The sequence below is a fragment of the Engystomops pustulosus genome, chromosome 8, assembly GCF_040894005.1.
Source record: "Engystomops pustulosus chromosome 8, aEngPut4.maternal, whole genome shotgun sequence".
Taxonomy (NCBI): domain Eukaryota; kingdom Metazoa; phylum Chordata; class Amphibia; order Anura; family Leptodactylidae; genus Engystomops; species Engystomops pustulosus.
The window spans coordinates 79432664-79455996 of record NC_092418.1 but is presented as its reverse complement, the minus strand read 5'-3'; the positions used below and the strand labels follow the sequence as shown (position 1 = coordinate 79455996).

Here is a 23333-nt window from a genome sequence, read left to right as displayed (position 1 = left end):
ACAAAAAGTATAATTATGTTCTAAACGGTCAATTACTTGGTAAAACTGGAGCTGAAAAGGACATGGGGGTATTGGTGGTATAAGTTTTGCCCTTATACAAATCGCTGGTCAGACCAGACATGGAATATTGTGTACAGTTTTGGGCACCAGTGTATAAAAAGGATATAGTAGAGGGTGCAGAGGAGAGCAACCAGGATTATTAGGGGAATGGAGGGATTAGAATACACTGACAGATTACAAAATTTGGGATTATTCAGTTTAGAAAAAAGACGACTGAGGGGAGACCTCATTACAATGTACAAATACCTGAACGGACAGTACAAGGATCTCTCCAAAGATCTTTTTATACCTAGGCCTGTGACCAGGACAAGGGGGCATCCTCTACCCCTAGAGGAGAGGCGATTTTACCATCAACATAGACAAAGGTTCTTTACTGTAAGAGCAGTGAGACTATGGAACTCTCTGCGGCAGGAGGTTGTTATGGCGGACTCTATGTACATGTTCAAGAGAGGCCTGGATGCCTTTCTGGAGAGGAAAAATATCACAGGTTATGGGGATAAAACATTTATTTAATTCTTAAAGGTTGGACTTGATGGACTTGCGTCTTTTTCCAGCCTTATATACTATGATACTATGATACTGCACGTGTTTGTGTCCAGCCATGGATGGGTTAAAAAGGGTATAACAATGAACCAGGTACTGAAGCCATCTCTATACATCTACCATACAAAGCCATTTTCCAGATAGAGGACTACTTACCATTTTAGTAAGAATGAGACGACACCCACTTCCAAATTTCTCCTTGAGGAATAATGGGGTCCCGCAGCACTTCAGACCTCCCCTCTCCAGGAAAGCAATGCGATCACTGAGCACCTCTGCCTCATCCAAGTGGTGAGTGGATAAGATGATTGTTTTATCTAAAAATAACATAGAACATTATGGTTTTCATTTCCACAAATATAACTACTACTGTATATTTACAGGTTTCCCAGAGGTTAGACATAGACCCAATGTATGATTACTGTACCAAATATGTTCTTTACAACTCAACGGCTACATTTGTATAAAAATGGCTACTATTTTTCATGTGTTCACGAGCATTGTACAATACTGTTCCTGAATAAGTTTCCATTTGTAATAGGACATTTTAGGGGGCAAAAGCATAACTTAGGGGAATGCGGACATATATATAGGATATAATGCATCTTTCCTATACCTCTTTGTTGTGCCATTCCAGTGTAATTGCTCGTGGAATTAAAATTCCTGAGCACTAAATTCCTGAGCACTAAAATCTAGCCAGTTTTATTGGTTCCCCTGTACTGGGCGGCAAAACTAGTGGTCCCATGTGGCGGCCAAAGAGCCTCAGGGGAAAAAAAAGAAAACTCCCCTTTTCCCATTCCCCTGCAGCAGTCCTCACCTCTCCTCCATTCTCTGCTGAACTGTGCAGACTCGATTATGTCATTGCACCAGCTGACTTCAAAGCCACACACAGCAGCTGCAGAAGAGAGAAGAGGACTGCTGCAGGGGGCAGGGAAAGGTGAGTATTGGTTTATTAGTATTTTTTCTACATGATTATTTTTTCACAGTAAAAATGAGAGTGGGCATTATAGATGGGGTATTGAAAGGTGGCATATATCATGGTGCTACAATAAGAAGAACATTATAAGAGGGGGCTACAATAAGGGGTGTCAGAAGTGGTGACTGTCACAGGAAAGAGGCATTGTACTACATGGGGGCCACTAAGTATATATAGCATAGAAGGAGCAGTTGGTGGGGGAGTGTTGTATTATACTTGGTGTTGTATATGCAAAGGAGGCAGAGTGTTGGGTAGGTACAGGATGTAAGAAAATAAATATTTGGCGCTGACAGAAGACCCCCCCCCCCCCTCTATCAATGGAAAAGAAATAGGATAAAAAAGAGTTGGATACAAAAAGGTTTGGGAAAACTGCTTTACATGATACCTACTAGTGCTAGGGCAAGGGGATAATTACAGCGGTGTGAATGTCAGGGGCCCTGACGTATGACCAGAAACACTAAAGAATGGAGGATGTGCAGCATTATATACATATTATGCTGCACATTGTATGGCATAATATGTATAGTTTCATAGTTTCATAGTTTATACGGTTGAAAAAAAGACACTTGTCCATCAAGTTCAACCAAGGAAGGGTAGGAATTGGATGAGGAAGGGATTTAGGGGAAACAATCCTATATAGCATAAAAATCAATGTTATTTAGCTGTAAAAAGGCATCTAGACCCTTCTTGAAGCTATCCGCTGTCCCTGCTGTGACCAGCGCCTGAGGCAGGCTATTCCACAGATTGACCGTTCTCATAGTAAAAAAGCCCTGTCGCCTCCGGTGATTAAACCTTGGTTTCTCCAAACGGAGGCAGTGCCCCCTCGTATATTGATTTGATTTAATCTGGAACAACTTACCACCATATTTTTTGTATGGACCATTCATATATTTATATAAATTAATCATGTCCCCTCGTAGTCGTCTCTTTTCCAGACTAAATAAATTTAGTTGTTTTAATCTTTCCTCATAACTAAGACCCTCCATACCCCTTATCAGTTTTGTGGCTCTACGTTGAACCCTCTCCAGCTCCAGGGCATCCTTTTTATGGACCGGTGCCCAGAACTGCACAGCATATTCCAGGTGTGGCCGAACCAGTGCCTTGTATAGTGGTAATATTACATCCCTATCACGAGAGTCCATTCCACTTTTGATACATGACATGATCCTACTAGCTTTAGAGGCAGCTGATTGACATTGCATGCTGTTATTCAATTTATGATCTACTAGTACCCCCAGGTCCTTCTCAACAAGGGACTCTCCCAGATTTACTCCCCCAAGGACATATTTTGCCTTTGGATTATTGGCCCCCAGGTGCATAACATTACATTTATCCACATTAAACCTCATTTGCCAAGTGGATGACCAAACATTCAGTTTGTCCAAGTCACCCTGCAGCCTATGAACATCCTCCATAGACTGTATTACACTACACAGTTTGGTGTCATCTGCAAAAATAGACACAGTGCTATTAATTCCTACCTCTATATCATTAATAAATATATTAAATAGTAGTGGGCCAAGCACAGAACCCTGAGGTACACCACTCATAACTGGTGACCATTCCGAGTAGGAATCATTGACCACAACTCTCTGGATACGATCCTTCAGCCAGTTTTCAATCCAATTGCAAATGATTTCTGCCAAACCAATAGCCCTAATTTTACCCATCAGGCGTCTATGAGGGACAGTGTCAAATGCCTTTGCAAAGTCCAAGAACACAATATCCACAGCTGCTCTATCCACAGATGTATCTAACACATCTTCCACAGTACACAGAATAGCTATACTTTTTAAGGTGAAAGGGGGCCCCATTCAGAAGTCTGCCATGGGGCCCTGCCTCTCCTAGTTATGCCCCTGTGCAAGGGGTTTGGAGTGGCATAATAATATCTCTTGTCACTACTTCTTCAGCATAGGTCCTGAATTCAAGGTCCTATCTCTTATAGCATTTCTCCTGCAATACCGCTCCTTACCCTTTTTATTTTTAGAAATGACTTCCCAGATACTTCGCCTTGAACAAGGGTCCACTCCAGTAGTGGGTTCATCTAAAATCACCACCTTAGAGCCCCCAATCAATGCTATGCAGATGGAGAGTTTCCTTCTCATGCCCCCAGATAAGTTCTTCACTGGTTTGTAGCGATGTCTGTATAATCCAGTCTCTTGTAACGTCCTGAAAACAAAGTAGCAAATATGGAAGCTGAATATTAATGTGCCAAGACCAGAATGAGTATTAGTCTCTGCTGCCTTTATAGAGCGCTGTATGTATGAGGATTACAAATTCTTCAAGGAGAATTTCATCTCACTGCATATTTATATTTTATTAAAGAGTGGGAGCTGCTAGTTACATCTTGTGGCTTCCATAGACCTCAATGTCACCGGTAGTCACCAGGGGCAGAGCGACACCCAGTGGCCAAGTGTTGTATTACGTCTTAAGAAACATTTTCAACTATTTGTATACTTGAGAAAAGACATTGGGGCAAATTTACTTTCCTGGTCCTGTCGCGATCCCCGATCCCGATGGTCCGACAAAGATGAAGTCCAGCGCGATTCACACAGCTTGTGCGCCAGAGTTCCTGCACCCGTTGCTTTACCCCCTCCCCCCCCCCCCCCCGAGGTCCGCCGGAGTTCACCTTCTTGGTGGGGCTTGTAAGTGCTGATCTTGCAACACAATTTCAAATGTTTAATCCTGCGCGTAGTCTGAATCCATTGTGCTGTGTCGCATGCACCAAAATCCCCTGTTAAATGCGGAAATCATAGGGGAACCCGATGAAAATACGCTCGCGGACCCTTGGTAAATAAGCCCCAATAAATTGTTCTCTGTGGATTTTCTGTTATAGATACATAGAGAATGTCGGACCCACCATCTATCTTGTATATGTATGGAGGTATAAGCTAGTGACTACAGAATTATTAATCTCTGATGTCTTTATTAAGAATGGCTGGACCATTGTATGTTTACATCTTATGTGACCCCTTCTTCTTCATAGAGTGTAAGCTCTTGGAGCAAAACCCTTGCTCCTATTGCTTGGGGGCGTCAGTGATCTGAAAGGAGATCCAGAAATGGAGCAGGGAGCTGTAGCTGGTAATTATTACATTTTTTTATTCTTAGACCTGCCCCAAGGGGGTTTTCCCAAATTTACAGAGCCATATTATAAAAGAAGATGCCCAATGGAAGGTCCCTTCAGTGATGGCTAGAAATTGATCTATATGAATATTTCCATGTAGCCACAGGTTACTATTTCTTCCTTTATTATGTAATATTTAGACAAGTGCAGTTTTCTCATATGTGATTTTAGTTGTTGAAGATGTCATTATAGTGAGTTATTGATGAGTACAAAACTATTCAGCCTCCCCGTACATAACGATGACAAGAAAAAGCAAACCCCAGTAGCGCACTACATTTTCCAATTACATTTGTCTAAATGAGACAATGAATTAATTCACAATGTCATTTGTTTTGTGGTAATCTGCTTCTTGTAAGAGAGTTATGCAATGTTAACCACACTATGGGAAATAGGCCTAATGTGAACCTGTGGGCAATGTCTCCACTGATATTACTGCATTTGCTCTCCATAAGTCTATGTAAAGTTAAATCTGCCATAGAGCTACATCTTCTAACACCTAAATTCATGGGTCATTAGTGAGTTTATCATCAATACAATATAGCAACGTGGTGGTATTTGAGGTTTTACATAGGAGTAGAAAGGAAATGTGCCACCATGAAAATACTGAGTAATCTGTAGACAGCTTGTTATAGAGCAAAATCAGCTGAGTCCATTCGCGATCCAGCGGCACGTTCTCTGCGGTGGATTCGGGTCCGGCCTGGATTCACTAACGTAGTTCCTCCGACGTCCACCAGGTGGCGCTGCTGCGCTGAAGTCCGCCGAGGCCCACCGGAATGCGCTGAAGTTCACCGGCCTATACCTGGTGAAGGTAAGCACGAGTCCCGCGACACTTGTTTTTTTTTATATGCAACGTTTTTTCCCAATCATGCCAGCGCTGATGCGCCACAATCCGATCTTGTGCACCAAAATCCCGGGGCAATACAGGGAAAATCGGTGCAAATCGGAAATATTCGGGTAACACGACCAGTAAAGGCTGCGTAGATTGCACAAAGTTACAGAGCAATAGAGGTTAAAAACATTGTGCACAGTATCCTATCTGCAGGCAGCATGTCATAAAGAAGAAGGCTGGAGGCAGCTTGATATAGAACAAGAGGTGCTGAAAAATGTATACGCATTAGGCATACCTCCCAACATTTCCGAAAGAGAAATAGGGACAAATTTGCGGCATCTCCCCTAAGCCACACCCCTAATCACGCCCTGGCCACATACCAAATTTGCACCAGCAAGCATCATGATTGCCAGGGTTCGTGGTCAGTGGACCCTCTGGACCACTGTGGAAGATGGTACAAGCCGACACCTGGGACCAGAATCTAAGTTTCGCCTGGTCTTCACCAGAGCCCGTCGCAAAGTGGGATGGTCTTGCTGCAGCGGGGTACCACCAGGTCATTCCACAGGTCGTTCCCCTCTTCTTGGTCTCAGGAAACCTCTGGAGGAGCCTACGGTCCAGACTATTCTCTTCTGGCTGCCAGGATCTCTCCCCAGGCCCGAACCCCTTCCAGTCTACATGGAATAACCGCTTACCTCTCATGGTCCTTATGTCCAGCACCTCCTTAACCTCATAGATATCTGGGGAGTCAGCCTCAGGAGCAGGAAGAGGAGATTGCTGAGAGAAGCGGTTCAAGACGACAAGAGACATGGATGGAGTTTCGGGATGCGCATTGATGGAGAAAGGTGGAGTTTGTAGGCCACTGGGTTGATGCGCTTGATGACTGCAAAGGGTCTGAGGAAGCAAGGACCAAGCTTGTAGCTTGGTATCTTCAGCCGTACTCAGGGCCGCATCTGCCATGAGGAGAGATGAAAATCTCGCCTCAGGCGGCGGATGCCTGAGCCCTGATTGAGGCGGCGACATTTGGGGCCATAATGTGGGCGATTCGGGTGGCGATTGCCGCCCGAATCGCCTACAAGAAAAATCAATCGCGTCTGTCTCTTTAAGACAGACGCAATCTGTCCGTGCCGCTCTGTTGCTCTGGAGGACTCAGGCAGCGTGCGATGATGTCACGCTGCCTGCGTCCCTTCACAGAGTACAAGGTAGGCGAAGACCCGGGAAGAAGACGCGAACGCCGGCGGGGGAGCATGACAGGAGTCGAGGTGAGTTGATTTCTTTATTATTTTTATAAAAGGCGGGCAGTATATCTAAGAAAACGGGAGTCGGGGGGCTGTATGACAAAGAGTACGGGGGGCTGTATGACAAAGAATACGGGGGGCTGTATGACAAAGAATACGGGGGGCTGTATGATAAAGAAAACGGGGGTCTGTATGATAAAGAAAACGGGGGGCTGTATGATAAAGAAAATATGACAAAGAAAACGGTGGGCAGTATATCTAAGAAAATGGGGGGGGCTGTATGACTAAAAACGGGGGGGGGGCTGTATGACTAAGAAAACGGGGGGGGCTGTATGACTAAGAAAAACGGGGGGGCTGTATGACTAAGAAAACGGGGGGGGCTGTATGACTAAGAAAACGGGGGGGCTGTATGACTAAGAAAACGGGGGGGCTGTATGACTAAGAAAACGGGGGGCTTTATGACTAAGAAAACGGGGGGCTGTATGACTAAGAAAAAGGGGGGCTGTATGACTAAGAAAACGGGTCTGTATGACTAAGAAAACGGGGCAGTATATTTAATAAAAATGGGGGCAGTATATCGGAATACAGGAGCTGCTTATTTAATAATAAGGGGGCTGTATATTATATAATATGGTAGGTGAGCTGGACATTATGTAACCTGGGGGTGGCTTTTAACCATAATTTAACTACACATTATATAATCAAGGTGGGCTGTATATAATATAACTTGTGAGTGAAGCATTATATGGGAGGGGGCTGTATTTAAAAAGGAGGGTGGTTAATATGGGGTACTGTATAAAATTTGGGGGCAGTAAATCTGTATATAGTTAAACGTGGGAGAATCTGTATATAGGGGTCATATTTTAATTAAACTATAGGAGCTGTATATAATTTAATTAGGGGACAGGAGCTTTTATTATAAATTTTGAAGAAGGGATTCTATATCCATTCTGTGTGTGGTGTTGGGGGGTAGAGTGGTCCGTTGTCATGAGAGGTGTACAGTATATGATTTAGGAGCGCTGTTATTTCGGTGAATATATACTGTAAGTGACTGTGGTATATTATCGGTGCAGTGCAGAGATGTGGTCCCACAAGCTGAAGACATCTGCCAGCAAATTCAACAGTCCTGGGTGGGAGAAGATGCAATGATGCCGTCTTCCTGAGTGAGCAGATAGTCGCCTGTGAGGTACTAGATGCCACTATTGTCTGTGTCACTGACTGGCAAGTGGTATCACGTGTGGTGTCTCAGAGGGCCATTTACTAATTTTAAGTAATGTTGTCAGCATTTTTTTTTTTTTAAATGTGGAAATTCAGTAGGCCGAACATATCCTGGAAGCAGGGGAGGTCTGGTGTTGGGAAGGGGGGGAGGATGCTGTCGCGGGGGGCGGCATTTTAATTTTCGCCTCAGGCAGCAAAAACCCTAGAATCGGCCCTAGCCGTACTTATCTGGAAGATAAGCACACCTTATTACCTGGAGAGAAAACAGGAGGAGGATGCCGCTTCTTGTCAGCCCGAGTCTTTAAGGTCCAGCACCAGATCCTCTATCACCGGGACATTTTAAGGAGTAGACAGAAGAAGAAGAGGAGGACGAGGTATTCGTCCGTAGACCACAAAGAACGGAGCTGCACCAGCAGACACAGAGTCCAAGGAGTTCTAGGAAAACTCAGCCTAGTTATCTTGATGGGCAGAAACAAATTGCCGGAGGTAACAGTTCAAAATCTGATTCAACCTTTCTACTTGACCATTTGACTGGGGGCGGTAAGCAGAAGAAAAGTCAAGATTAACTTGCAGCTGGTTACACAAGGAACGCCAGAACTTGGATACAAACTGGACCCCTGTCAGACAAAATGTGCTGCGGAAGTCCATGCAGCCAGAAGATATGCTTGAAGAACAAACTGGCAAGCCATGGAGAAGACGGAAGACCTTGAAGGGGAACAAAATAGGACATCTTGGAAAACCGGTCCGTCATTACACAGATGACAGTATTGCCAAAGGAGTGAGGCAGATCAGTGACAAAGTCCATTGCCAAATAAGACCACAGACTACTGGATATCGGCAACGGAAGTAACAGTCCAGCTGGTTTGAGGCAATAGGCTTTGTTATAGGCACAGGAGGAGCAGGATCCCACAAAGTCCCAAACATTTTGGACCAGACCTGGCCACCAGTAGTAGCGGGAGATGCGGGTCATGGAACATTGCACCCCTGGGTGCCTAGCCAAACGCGAAGGATGTCCACAAGACAGAATCCTCTTCCAGAGTGCAGGTCTGACATACATCCTGCCAGGAGGTAAGTGCCGAAGATCCAGCTTGGAGAACACCCTGGAACCGCGCAGCCGATGAGAGTGTTCTGTAATCAACAGCAGCCCGCGCTAGTCTATGCAGGGACGCAGAGAGCCATCCTAATTTTGACAAAAAAGAACCCTGCGCCAGCAGGAGAGGAGGACATGCGTATGAAACCTCTGTGCAGGTTCTCTTTGATGTACTCGGACATGGCCGTCGTCTCAGGAACAGAAAGAGGGAGGACACGGCCTCTAGGAGGAGAATCACCTGGCAGGAGATCCACAGGGCAATCATAGCGATGATGCGGTGGCAAAATCTCTGCTTGTTTTTTGGAAAAAAAAATCTGCAAAGTCCGATAGCAGGCTGGCAGACCCTCCAGAGACTTTGGAGACAACAAAGAAGTCAGGACAGGTAGAGGAGTCACCATGCAGCGTGAGTGGCATTCTGGGCCCTAACACAGGATCTCCCCCGTCTTCCAGTTGAGGACCGGAGCATGAAGTTGCAGCCATGGGAGACCCAGGAGGACAGATGAGGTAGAGGGTGGTAATACACAGAATGACAGCTTTTCTTTGTGAAGAACTCCCACTTGAAGACTGACAGGTTTAGTGCGGTACCGGACCGGATCGGAGATAAGCTGTATGCTGACTGAGGAAATGACAAGCGGTTGCTTGATAGGAACCACAGAATGTGATTCCAGGAGACCAGGGAGGCATCCACAAAGTTCCCCGCAGACTCAGAGTCCAAAAATGCTGAAAGTTGCACAGGATTGCAGGTACCAACACTGAGAAGCACAGGGACTGCCATGCATGGAGAAGCTGAATTCACACCGAGGAATGCTTCTCCCAAGAGCCTTAGATGCTGGCGTTTCCTGGACATTGGGGACGAGCTGGACAAGCCCGGATGAAGTGCTTGGGACTGGCACAATACAAACAGACGTTCCTTGGCAGTGAGTCGGGCTTTGTCGACTTGCATAGGCTCCACTGCAGACTGTGCTGTTGGAGGCTGGAGCGGCTTTTGGAAAACCGGAGCCAAGCGATGTAGACGTGGAAGCCGGACTTGCAGGATGCTCCATGAACCTCTTTCTTGCCACGGTGATGAGACTACTCAGAGTAGCCGGCAGGTCACGGGCTGCCAATGCGTCTGTGAGCTGAGAGGAGAGTCCCTTTTTGAATGTTGCTGACAGGGCCACATCCTTACAGTAGAGCTCGGAAGCGAGGGTACGGAACTTGACGGCATACTCGCCCACAGACAAGTCCTCTTGGCGAAGGTTCAACAGCGACATTTCAGCAGAAGAGGCTCGGGCAGGTTCCTTGAACATGGACCGGAATTCAGCCAGGAATGCAGTATGGGTAGCAGTGACTGGATCGCCTCTGTCCCATAGAGGGGTAGCCCAGGCCAGGGCATTCCCGGAGAGTAGAATGACAATGAATGTCACCTTTGAGCATTCGGAGACAAACTAGGAGGATATCAGTTCCATGTGCAGCAAGCACTGTGTAATGAAGCCTTTGCAGAGCTTGGTATCCCCGTCATACTTACCAGGCATGGAGCGTCTAAGCCTTGGTTCTGCCGCCGGTAGACTAGCTGGAGTGACCAAAGAAGTCGCAGGAATATAGTCCCCAAAATGGTATTAACCCCTTAACGACCTGGCCCTTTTTATTTTTCTCACTTCTATTTTTCACTCACCACCTTCAAAAATCTATAACTTTTTTATTTATCCACATAAAGAGCTCTGTGATGGCTTATTTTCTGCGTAACAAATTGCACTTCATAGTGACATATTTAATATTAAAATTCCAAATGCTGTGAAAATGGTGAAAAACCGCATTTGCGCCGTTTTGTTATGGGCTTGGATTTTACAGATTTCACTGTGCGCCCCAAATAACAGGTCTACTTTGTTCTTTGGGTGGGTACGATTACGGTGATACCAAATTTGTATAGGTTTTATAATGATTTCATACATTTGCAAAAATTAAAACCTCCTGTACAAAATTTTTTTTTTTTATTTTGCCTTCTCCTTTCGCCAATAACTTTTTTATACTTTAGTGTATGGAGCTGTGGATGGTGCCATTTTTTGCAACTTTTGATGGCATTTTCATTGCTATCATTTTTAGAACTGTGCAACCTTTTTGATCACTTTTTTTGATTTATTTATATTTTTCAAAATAGCAAAAAAGTGTTACAGGGTTAAACGCAGTGAAAAAATGTTATTATATATCGATATATCGGGCATTTTTGGATGCGGCGATAACTAATGTGTTTAGGATTTTTACTGTTTATTAATATTTATATCAGTTCTAGGGAAAGGGTGGTGATTTGAATTTTTAGGTTTTTTATTATAATTTTTTAAACTTTTTTTTTATTTTACTTTTACTATACTGCCATACCACAGTGGAAGTGGATTTACCTCCTCATTCATTACAATGTGCAACTAGCGGGTGGTACCAGTAACCGTACCCGATGGTACCGGTAAGCCTTTGCTCATCCTGCGAGCCCTCTCCATGCACCGGGACCCGGCGCGTGCCGTACTAGTACGGGAAGTCCGGAATGGGTTAATGAAGAGGTTAATGTAAACGTCATCAAGTACCGCAAAAATGACACTTTAAACAGCTACTTACAGAAATGTATAGAAAAATTATTTGTCTCAGAAAAGATTTACAAAAAAAATAATAAAATCTGTGTAACCTTGGTATCCCCTTGATTGTCCTGACTCACAGAATAAAGGGGAGGTGTTATCTGGAGCGCAAATTAAAAGCTGTAAAAACAGGACCAAAAAGAAAATTGTACCGTATATACTCGTGTATAAGCCGAGTTTTTCAGCACAAAAAATGTGCTGAAAAACGTCCCCTCGGCTTATACACGAGTCAATACTTAATATATATACTTAAAAAAAAAATTAAAAAAATAATAAACTTATATACTCAGCCTCCGGTGGCCCCGAAGTGCAGTGCTGCTCCCCCGATGTCCGCGCAGGTCCTCTTCTGGCTTCGGCGTCCTTCTTCTTGCTTCTCTAACTTCGTGCGTCATACTAGGCGCCGTCCGGGGGAGAAAAATGGCGGCGCCCGGCACGAAGTTAGAGAAGCAAGAAGAAGGGCGTGGAAGCCAGAAGAGGACCCGCGCGGACATCGGAGGAGCAGCGCTGCACGTCGGGGCCACTGGAGGGTGAGTATATATGTTTATTTTTTTTTTTAACGCTGGGCAGGCTGTATACTACTGGGGGCAGGCTGGGCTGTGCTGTATACTACTGGGGGCTGTGCTGTATACTACTGGGGGCTGTGCTGTATACTACTGGGAGCAGTGCTGTATACTACTGGGGGCAGTGCTGTATACTACTGGGGGCAGGCTGGCTACATACTGGGGGGGGGGGGTCTGTGACCAATGCATTTCCCTACCTCGGCTTATACTCGAGTCAATAGGTTTTCCCAGTTTTTGATGGTAAAATTAGGGGTCTCGGCTTATACTCGGGTCGGCTTATACTCGAGTATATACAGTTTTTTTTGTCAAATTTTCCACATTTGGATTTTTTCCAGCTTTGCAGTACAAGGTATGGCATTTTTAGTACTGTCACTAGAAAGGATATTTAGTTATAAAGAAAATAATTCCACTAAGCCCGTGTGTAACTAAGAGTTAACTATATGGAGAGGGATTATAATTATTGAGACGATTATTATTATGGAAATTATTATTATTACTACTATTATTATTATTATGGAGATGATTATTAGTAGATTAGAAACCCATCAGCTGTTTTTCCATATGTGAAAAAAATGATGGCGTACGGATACAATATGGACTGATCACATCCGCATTTTTTGCAGGTAAGCAGCACCAACGCCCGTTGGTAACTGCTTTTTATGTGCTTAATATAATATAATCTTCATAATAACAATAATCTCCTTAATAATAATAATAAGAAGAAGAAGAAGAAGAAGAATCTCTGAGAAGATCGCTCTCTATATATAGTGAAGCTCTTAGTTACATAAAATCCTCCCATACACAACCACTAAGCCTATAGCCTAGTGGGTAGCGACTCTATCTCTCTATAGCAGGTGGAGTGTGGAGTTTGTTGGTTCAAATCCCAGGCTGGGCAAAAATGTATTTAATTGAATGAAATAGAGACCTTGGGGAATATTTATCATACGCAGGCGTATGATAGCCCCGCCGCTGCTTCCGCGCCTTGATACATCGAGGCAGGCAGCTGTAGTGTTTATTCTAAAAAAAACGCAGCCAGCGGCTTTTCACATATGAAAAGTCAGCGGCAAAAGCAAAGTGCACCGGTGCGGGCACTGTGATGCCCCGCGCTGGCCCACTCTCCCCCGCGTGCCCCACTGCCGTGACAGTGAGGGAAAAATAATCGCAAATGCTAGCAATTAGCTAGCATTAGCGATTATTTCAGGGCCTCTATGTGAGACAGAGGCCCTGATAAATATACCCCCTTGTGTTTGAGGGAGCCCTGGGACATGGTCTCTGCTCTGTCGCTAACCCGACACATCTCTCAAAAGGATTCCCTACCTGATAGAAGTCATACAGTACCGCAAGTTCTGGCTTTGAAAGTATACTATGCGGGAGGGAATATCCAGGACAATCTCCCAGCTGCCCATGACGGTGGGAGGTAAAAAACCGGGAATGTCCCACCAAATCTGGGACGGTTGAGAGCTATGCACATTGGGGGTGGGTCATTTATTATGGCCTTACAAAATGGAAAACTGGTGACATTTTTTCCTTTCTCTCCAGTCACGGTGCCTGGATCTGTGAGTAAGTGGTTTATCATGCTGAATTTTTATGGTATATTTCCTTTTAATCTACAGCATTACCTCAAAATAAAAAGATACAAGGATTTAAAACTAATGAGCTCCACTACATCTGGAGAACACATACTTATAAAGCTATATCAACACACTCTAGCAATCTCCTGAGTAAATATATTCAGCTATGGTAAGGATGCATTACATTCAAACTATCCCAAGTGCACTGGGATGAAACCCTTAATGGGAATTTGCATTTATATTGTGTTTTATGTGTATACAGCATTCCAAAGTGCTCCACAACATTTTGCAATCAATATAGGATCATCCAGTTGAAAAAAAATGCAATGAGGCATCGTTTTGCCATCTTCTATCATTTTTCTGGATCATTGATAAGAGCTGCAGATATATAACTGTGATAAATCAGAGCCTCTCTCATGTAAGTCACATGAGACTAAAAGGAGGAAAACAGCCGAAGTGCTTCCAGATACTTAGTGAAGAAAAAGAAGTTATATCACCTTGTGATGGACGTGTCCCTGATAACCTGCCAATCAAAATCTTGAATTGGATTACAAAACATGGTTGATATCTTCTTTCAACAGTGCCATCCCTGTCCATGGGTTATGTATGGTAATGCAGCTGCAATACCACACACAACCACTGGACAGGCTTGGTGCTGTTTATAGAAAAAATCCCAGAAACCTGGTGATGCACAGGTACATGATGCTTGTAGACATCCAAGTATTAAAACCACTCAAAGAGATTAAATCAAAGTATCCAAGACTATGATTATTCTTTTCTAATTCTGAAAAAACACTTTTATATTAAGATTAGTAGTATTTCCAAGAATAATCCAACAACATATGATGAAAGTACCTCTTTACTTCATCGTGCAGCTGCCTCTTGTCCCACTGTGGGGCTTTGATAGATCCATAAAGCAGCAGATGTTCCTTTGTGGTGAGATGATCAAATAAGACATCATACTGCATACAGACTCCCATGCTCTTCCTGGCCTGGTCAAGGTGTGTTCTTATGTCATTGCCATAAACATATATGGTTCCTGAGGAGGCGCTGAAAAGTCCTGTCAACATGGAACTGAGGGAGAAAAGGATATTTGAGAAATCCAATACAGGGATAAAACATCATGACATCTTTTCTTTATTACAAAATTAACTTTAAAGAGTGGGGACTCCACCAAAATGTTCTATAATTACATATTCCAAACTCAAACCTGTACCTTTCAAACAAATTTCCTCACCAATAGAAGTGGTTTCTACTATACACAAGGTCACGTTGTTTGGAAGTTACTGGTTTGAGTTTGGAGCCCGCAATTTTAGAATGTTGCATCAGAATCCCCCTCTCTAATGTTCATTTTGCACCTTATGGTGTTTTGGGATTTACACCAAGATTGACCCTAGCTCTAATTGGATTGGCTAGCATAAGACTAAGAACTAATTTGTTGTTACTTTTGTATCACATGTTTATTGTTAGTCTTTTATTTCTTGTGTATATACCATTTTTATTATAGCCTTCAAAGTGGTTCTCTACCTTTATGAACCATTTCATCATATCCACAATTCTGTGGATAGAGCTGTATGTGGTAAAAGTTAAACTGTCCAAGCCTAACAGTAGAGCAGTGGTTCTCAATCTTCCTAACACTGGGACCCTTTAATACAGTTCCTCATGTTGTGGTGAACCCCAACCATAAAATTATTTTCATAGTCGTAGCGATGCCCCCGGTAGCCAGCAGTCACAAGGATGCCCCCAGTAGCATATGGAAAAATATAAAACATAGCTATCTTGTTCCTCTCTGCACCTTCTTCTGCTCTTGCCATTCTCTTCACTCCTATACCGGAAATGTGATGCAGGCGACACGTGATGGCAGGTGAATACATCATCATAAGGTAACTGAACTGCTTCTACCATCACACAGACCGTCTGTGTTATAGATGGGCAGCAGTGGAGCACATGAGCTATATTTTACCATGCTTTTCTGCCACTAGTGGGAGGTGGGAGCAGACTCTGCCCTGTAGTGTCTTGGTTTCTAGGACCATTGGAAAACCAATATTTTCAATGGTTTTGGGCAACAGCAGTGAAAGGGAATTGCGACCCCCAAGGGGGTCGCATACCACAGATTGAGAACTGTTGCATTAGAGGGAACTATTTACATACTGATTGATCATTGAGTTCTATATATATGTATATCTAGGATGGAGTAAATCTGCTTATCTATCTATCTATATAAATATATATATATATATATATATATATATATATATATATATATATATGGATCAAGCCATTTTCTTACAGTGTGGTGGTTTTTCCAGCTCCGTTATGTCCCAGCAGTGATGTTATGTGGCCTTCATAGAAGTCTAGGTTCAGGTTTTCCACAGCTGCCTTTGACTGGTAGATCTTTGTTAGTCCGTGAAGGGATATTCCTACATTTAGATCTTTATGTTCCTGCTCATTAAATGAATATATGTTCTCTCCTGCAAAAGGGTCCACATAAATATATATTTTACTTACAGATCATGTTTTACAATGTTTAATGTTGACACTTGAGTCATAAAAATTTATAGAAATGACCATAAATATCAACACGGCATGAAGTGGTAAACAAGATTTGTAGATTTGTAAGGATAGATGGTGAGCAGTAAACTTATGGGAGTCTTTCAGGGCTACAAAATATTGATGATGTATCAGTAGGTCACAATTAGTAGATTGGTGGGTGTCCTAAGCACCCCACAGATCAGCTGTTCTCAGAAGCTAATAACCAGAGAACGGAACAGGAAGCTCTGTTCTCTGTATAGTGGTCAGACCAGGTCACTGCAGAATATCTCCCATTAATTTTAATTGGAGCTCAATTTTACTTGCTCAGCTAAACCACTAAACAAAGAATGGAGCTCTCTGCTATCTGTCTGTTTATATAGTTAGTAGCTCTGGGATGTTGGACCCTTACCAATCAGATATCGATTGGCAGGTAAGCCAAGTGCCGGCGCCGGCCCTGGTGTCAAGGGATCTGAACAGCTTTGGTTGCAGATCTACTCTAGAGATTGGCTAAGTTTATTTCTAGTTACCTTTCTTCTCTGGAAAGCCTTTAGCAACAATATTAGAGAGCATCATTCCACTCGGTTTCCTCGAACAGAAGTTTTGTAATCCACAAACTTCCCTCCAAAAAGATGGGAGAACAAGAAAGTACCAGGGAGCTCCAATGCCATATTTTCCTTAAAGAAACATATAAAACGTCAGTATGAAGAACAACTCCACTAAACAATGAAAAACAATATAAAAGCTCATTACTTACCAGGAAATACTATCCTTATGTACCCGCCAACAATAAAGTAAATCATAGCATCAATCACCATCATCCAGCACAACCAGCCAAAACAGCAGTTGTCATTGATCACTGGGGAAGTATACATGTTATGCCACTGCATCCCTGCAATGCATCAATGTGTTATGGGTTACATAGATATATAATTATAATCTTACATATCTTTTAATAAAAATATATACACACTTTATATATAATATATATAATTTAAACCTTTGGCTGTGTATCAGTATCTTTTTAATTCCATTCTAATATCTTACATATATTTAATCTTATTATGATATGTATAATACAATAGTTTAACTATTGACCTGCTCACCTTCATCTTCTTCCTCATAGCGAACAATATACTGTGTGGCATAGCTGAAAGCCGTAGGTGAGAAAAGACTCTGTATTAAACAAAAATGAGGACAAGAAGTTAAAAGCTAAATCATGAAAGTTAGACTCTGCTTGGACTTTTATCCCCTATCCTCCAGGTAGAGGATTGTTCAACAATAGTTAATGGCAGTCACATGTAGCCGTATGATATAGACCATTGAACATAGAACTGACCAGATGCTTTTTACAGTGTTAGCATTTTGGGGTTGGTATCTACTATTGTTGAAAATTTTTGTTGAGGGCAGGAATAGAAAAGCATCAATTCTGTACTGGATTTTTTCCTTTTTTTTTTCGTGTTCACCATATAGCCTAATAATCATGTTATCTTTATTCTATGGGTTGATACGGTTACGGGTATACCATACATGAATATTTTTCTTACGTTTTACTAAATTTGCCAAATAAAAAACTAAAGTGGGGGAAAATCTATCATTTTTGCATCGTCGTCGTCCAAGTGGCATAACATTTTTACTTTTTTGGCTATGGAGCTGGTTGATGGCTTGCTTTTTGCGGGCCATGGTGTACTTTGCAACAGTTTTATTCTGGGGTATATATGTTTTTTTCACTTTTTATTGCATTTTTTTGTTGGATTCAATGTGGGGTTCATCATGTGGGTTCAATAATTATTTACTTTTATTCTACGGGTCGTTACGGACATGGTCATACTATAGGTGGGGTTTGTGTAATGATTTAGACTGTTTTTTGCAGGGTATTATCAGTGTCAGCCTATGCACATTCAGAGACGCCATCTTTCAGACAGTGCCTACAGCCAGCTCTGGGGTCCTGATCGGACCTCAGGGCTGCCATAGCAACGATCGGTGGCCCCGAAGACAGTGCGGTGGGGCGATGGTAGGGGAAAGTCCCCCGGAAGGCATCTTAAATGCTGCGGTCGCGCTGACCGCGGCATTTAATGGGTTAAACAACCACAATCGGAGCCCACTCCGTCTGCGAGTGTTACACTGGGATTTGGGCTATTAGCTACAGCTGGCACCATGTGTATCCCGATGCTGGCTTGGCCCTGATCCAGAGCTAAGCCGGCATCAGCACCATGGTGGATATATCTGCCACTGAGCGCTACGTCACTGCGCTCAGCAGAAGATATATCCGCCGCAGAGCGGGAAGGGGTTAAGAAGCAAACTATGAATCCAAGAATCACTGTACAAGGTTACATCTCACCAATAAGCTTTTTCCAGCAAACGACAAGCCTTGCTCCTTAGAAACCACTACAATGAATGGGAAGAAAGTGATGATGTAGATGAGGCTGCCGCTGAGAGCCGCCACATTAGTGTTGTGGAAGAAGACGCTGATGAGATAACTCATTGCTATCACTGTCAGGCTGTAGTCCAAGAAGAAAAGGAACAGAATGAAGCCATTGCTATGCGGCAGAACTTTGCCAAACTTCAGAATAAGGACAAGAATGACCACGGTTATGACCACGAAAGAGGCACATTCAATGAGCCAAGCAAAGAAGTGATTTCCTGATTTAACTCCCATCATGTTCATGTACTGCAAGAAAAATAAGAAGTAGAAATAAAAACTTAGAAATAAAACTTACTTGAGAATACTTTGCTTGGTTGAAAGGGAATCTGTCACTACAATTAATCTACCCAAACTTACTGCTATTTTGTATAGTTGTCCACACATGTCAGCCGCACCATTGTTTTTTGACCAGCTGCTTCTTCCGTGCTAAAACTTCAATTTAAATAAGCAAATGAGGCTTAAGTGCTTTGGCAGAGCACCTCAGGCCTCCAGCTCCTCATCTCACTGGAACCAGTGATGTAACTGTAGTGGATGGATGAGAAAAGGTGCTGGGCGGTGGAAGTGTAGCATCTAGAAACCAAAAACTAAGGTATAGCCGGCATTTGTGAGCATAGCCCTACATAACTTAGCAGTTAGTTAGTGTAGTGTAGGTAAATTGTAATGACGTATTCTCTTTAGGTTATTAAATTACATTATGTTATACATACATACATGTTATGCATTTCTACTTGCAGCACAAAGATACAGCATATACATATCACATATGCATACACATTTAGAGCATACACACATCACAGATATACACAAACAGCATATTCACATCCAATACCCCAAATGCTGAGGGCTCCATGCCACCGTTGGCCCCAGAGCAAATGCTATGGCTGCTTGCCCTGTAGTTACTCCCCTGGTAAACTCTCTATAGCTCTCTGATACATGTTTTCAGTGTCTCCTCAATCTCTATAGCTTGATAACTGTTTAGAATAGTATTTGGATTACGATATAGCAATAGACCAATAGAAATTACTCACTCATTTATTTATTTTTTTGCAGAGAGTTTATATATGAACATATGTGCCTCTGCAGTATTGCAATTACATTGGACGAAGGGGCTTTTCCACAAATTCAACAGAATAGTTTGTACAAAAAAATTGGCTAATAAGATTAACATTTTACCCGCCTTGGCAATCATTATATTTCCAACAAATATCATACTGGAAAACATGTTCACTGGCTTGTCCTACCTCATGTAGTCGAAGTTCTTTCTCATGAACCAGTTTCTTTACAAAGGCGGCAATGAATAGAACCCACGTGATCATCAAGGCGATGGGAAGCGAGAAGGATACGCTGTAAAGGAAACTGCCGAAAAAAGAAAAGTGTTTGAAACTTTGGTGATGGTTGAAGACTTCATAGTGTAAGGGAAATAGTAAATACTTAAAGGGTCTCTGCCACTGAAGAGATATCGCCATAGGATAGAAAATAAGTGTCTGATACTGGATGTTCCGACACTGAGACCCGCAGTGTTCATAATAGTTCTGCAAGTCGTCTGAAATTCCTATACAGAACGGAGCACAGGTCCATAGGCTCCACATGTGAACTATACCATGTGGGCCACTTTAGCAGACATGAGGACCTACATTGTCCTGATCACTCTAGGCAGAAACCAATCCATCAGACATTTATGTCTGTGTCTTTGGTAGCACAACCCCTTTAAGAATTATTGGCACTGTATACGTCACTGTATGTACATACCTGTTTATCTGGTAGCAGGGGTAAGGCATGGGTTGGTATTGTACACCAACATCATTCAGCTTCTTGTTAGTCTGCATCTCTATGATAGCTCTGTCAATATTCTCCTGTAAGTACACAAACCCGCGACTATATTTGTTCAAAGTGTTACGAGGCCCCAGAACCCAGTAGGAATCTCTGATGAAGTTGGTGTTCTCTGATAGTAGTGAGCGCATGGAGATACTGTATTTCATTTGCTTAGGTAAGCCAGAAGCTGCACGTGCATCTCTGCTGCTACCGGAGGGTAGATGGAAAGTAACCACTATAAGGGAAAAAAATTACTGGTACAGTCATGGAAAAGCATAAAGAATGATTAAAACATAGAGGGATTTCCGGCGCTTGCCCAGGCATGCCAGGTGCTGGTGCCGGCCCTGCTCCATGGGATATTTATTTTGATTTTCATTGATCCCTTTTAATATCCAGGAATTTATTCAAACAATTGTGCTCTGTTATAATATATAATGAATCTAATCTTAGTAAAAAAATAAAAATGCCATCACCTGCAAATAGTCCATTATTCTTCTGAAGCTCCTCTGCTCTCGCCAACATTTCGGCAGTAGTGTTGAAAGCTGTAATACGGTCATATGACACACAGGACATAAGGCTGTGCATGGCTTGAACTAAAATCTGGCCTGATGCAAGGTAGCCTTGATTCTGAGTCAAAAATTGGATATAACTATCTGTGGAATACAAAAATGATACAGAGTTGTAAATGAATAGGGGGGATAGTCGAAAAAATTCTGTTTATTTATTGTAAATTTGTATTTATTTTTTGTCCTATATATTAGTTTACAAAATGATTTACAAAATAGCAAAGAAACCAAATTCTGTGTAGATGCACAGTCACTTACTAACTGCAGATAGGTTTCCAGATAGACCAGTGGTATCAAAATTCATAAATTGCTGTAGAAATCCAGTAACAAGATTATTCTTCAGAAGACCCTGAGGGTGAAAAGATTAATATTGTGAGTAGCATTTATCAGACAAAACAATCCTTTTTAGTTATATATCATTTTATTATTTTAATAATACAATGGTTACCCATTAATGCAAGTTTAAACTCCTAAATGCTGACGCTATGATGTGAAAATCTAGCGAAATGCCTGACCACCCAGACCTCACAAATGAAATACAATGGCATGTGAACAATACCCTCAGCAGGGTGCCACTTCCAGATCAACCTAAGGGTGGTAACATATGGAAAACATCCCAATGTCATGTGCAAAAACCATCCCACCTTGACAATAACCATCACCTTTCTGAAAATAATATGTAATGCAGAGTATAATACTTATGGATCTTCCCAACCTATTGCAAAAAATATACATTCCTTCAATAGAATCCAAATTTCTTTGGCTTTCACAAACCCGAATCTAGAGCAAGAGGCTATGTGTAATAGACTATATAATAGACTGTACTCATGTACATTTTGGACCATCTTAAAGGGAACCTGTGACCAGGAGACCCCTTTTTAGCCCCCCCCCCCCCATCTTCATAGAGCATTGCACATACACTGCAAAAAATTTTTTGTATGAAAAATCAGTTTTGCCGAACAAAAGATATTACCTTCGAATGACATGTGCTGTGTGACTAGTCAAGTTGCGCCCTGGGTGGGGCTGAAGAGGAGTAGTCCCTCCAAACCCTCGGGGAAACCGCTTCTCCGTGTTTGATTTCAAAAGACTAATCCTGCCCCTCACCTGCCCTTCTCCATCATTTTAACGCTACCTGGCTCGACTCCCCTGCAGACGTCACCTATTTATGTCCTGCCCACTGTCTGGAACTTTTGCTGATCTCATCAGGTATTCTCATGCCAGCGCAGTCAGCATCTCTCATACCTTGTGCACGGACATACACAGATGAAGTGGTGCGGGTCGCAAAGGCCCTCGCATTCATCTGCGCATGCGCCATACTACACTGTCGAGTCGGAGTAGCTACGTAGTTTGCGTAGCTTGCGGCACCTCACTGACTAGACAGGAACTGGGAGCTACGCAAATCACGTAGTTACTCCAACTAAGAATCTTTTTTTTTAGCTTCGTAGCCCCATGTTTTTACAAAAAAGGCTTTAAAAATTTTGCAAATTATCCTCAGGGACTCCAGGCTCCATTAACATACATGTAGCCTGAAGCCCCTCAGGCTCATTTGCAAAATATTTAAAGCCGGGGTTTTTTTTGCAAAAACAAAGAATTAAGAAGCTAAAAGTAGAGTGGATCCTGATGTGGGGGTTTACACACCTGCATGTCAGGCTGCTTGGTTAACAAACCTTCATCCTGGTGGCAGATTTTCTTTAAATAAGGACTTACCTGCAATACTTTGATGAGCTCCCCAGTGGCAATGATGAATTCCTTATTCTTCATAAATGTCTGAATTTGGGTGGATAAATCACTAAATGTTGTCTTGTAATTTTCCACTTCAAGTAGATTATTTTTTGTCTTCCAAAACACCAAAATACGAGTTTATATTTCAGAAGAATACAAGACATTTGTTTAAAATCATTCACATTTCCAGTCTTTCTCAATGATGTAACGATGGAAGTACATTGGTCCTTACATACAAAAAGTTATCATATAATCATCATAAAGGAGTTGGTCACTAACAAGAGACTTTCCAGTACAAGTACAAGATTATGGTTGGGTCACCCATTTATTTACTCTAGAAAAATTTCTTTTTGGTCTGTAGCAGCCGCAGATCACATGACCCGCCAGCAACAGGACTCATTAAAGAAGAAATTCACGTCACTCCCAGGTTAGCTCGGGTGCATCGAATAGGATACCAACCCGTGTAGAATCAA

The 23333-nt window shown here is 42.5% G+C and overlaps 1 protein-coding gene across 1 annotated transcript in view; it reads right to left on the bottom strand.

The window, feature by feature from the left end:
- LOC140075450 (glucosylceramide transporter ABCA12-like) overlaps nt 1-20795 on the bottom strand; it is a 68446-nt gene extending 47651 nt beyond the window's left edge. The window contains exons 1-10 of the mRNA XM_072121389.1: nt 20510-20795; nt 20002-20116; nt 18677-19006; nt 17442-17511; nt 17093-17227; nt 16866-17012; nt 16097-16277; nt 14662-14880; nt 3549-3745; nt 760-917 (exon numbers count right to left, since the gene is read on the bottom strand). Of these exons, the coding sequence (XP_071977490.1) occupies nt 760-917; nt 3549-3745; nt 14662-14880; nt 16097-16277; nt 16866-17012; nt 17093-17227; nt 17442-17511; nt 18677-19006; nt 20002-20116; nt 20510-20739 (1782 nt within the window). The 5' untranslated portion in view covers nt 20740-20795. The remainder of the gene's footprint in view (nt 1-759; nt 918-3548; nt 3746-14661; nt 14881-16096; nt 16278-16865; nt 17013-17092; nt 17228-17441; nt 17512-18676; nt 19007-20001; nt 20117-20509) is intronic.
- Nucleotides 20796-23333: the final 2538 nt, after the last annotated feature.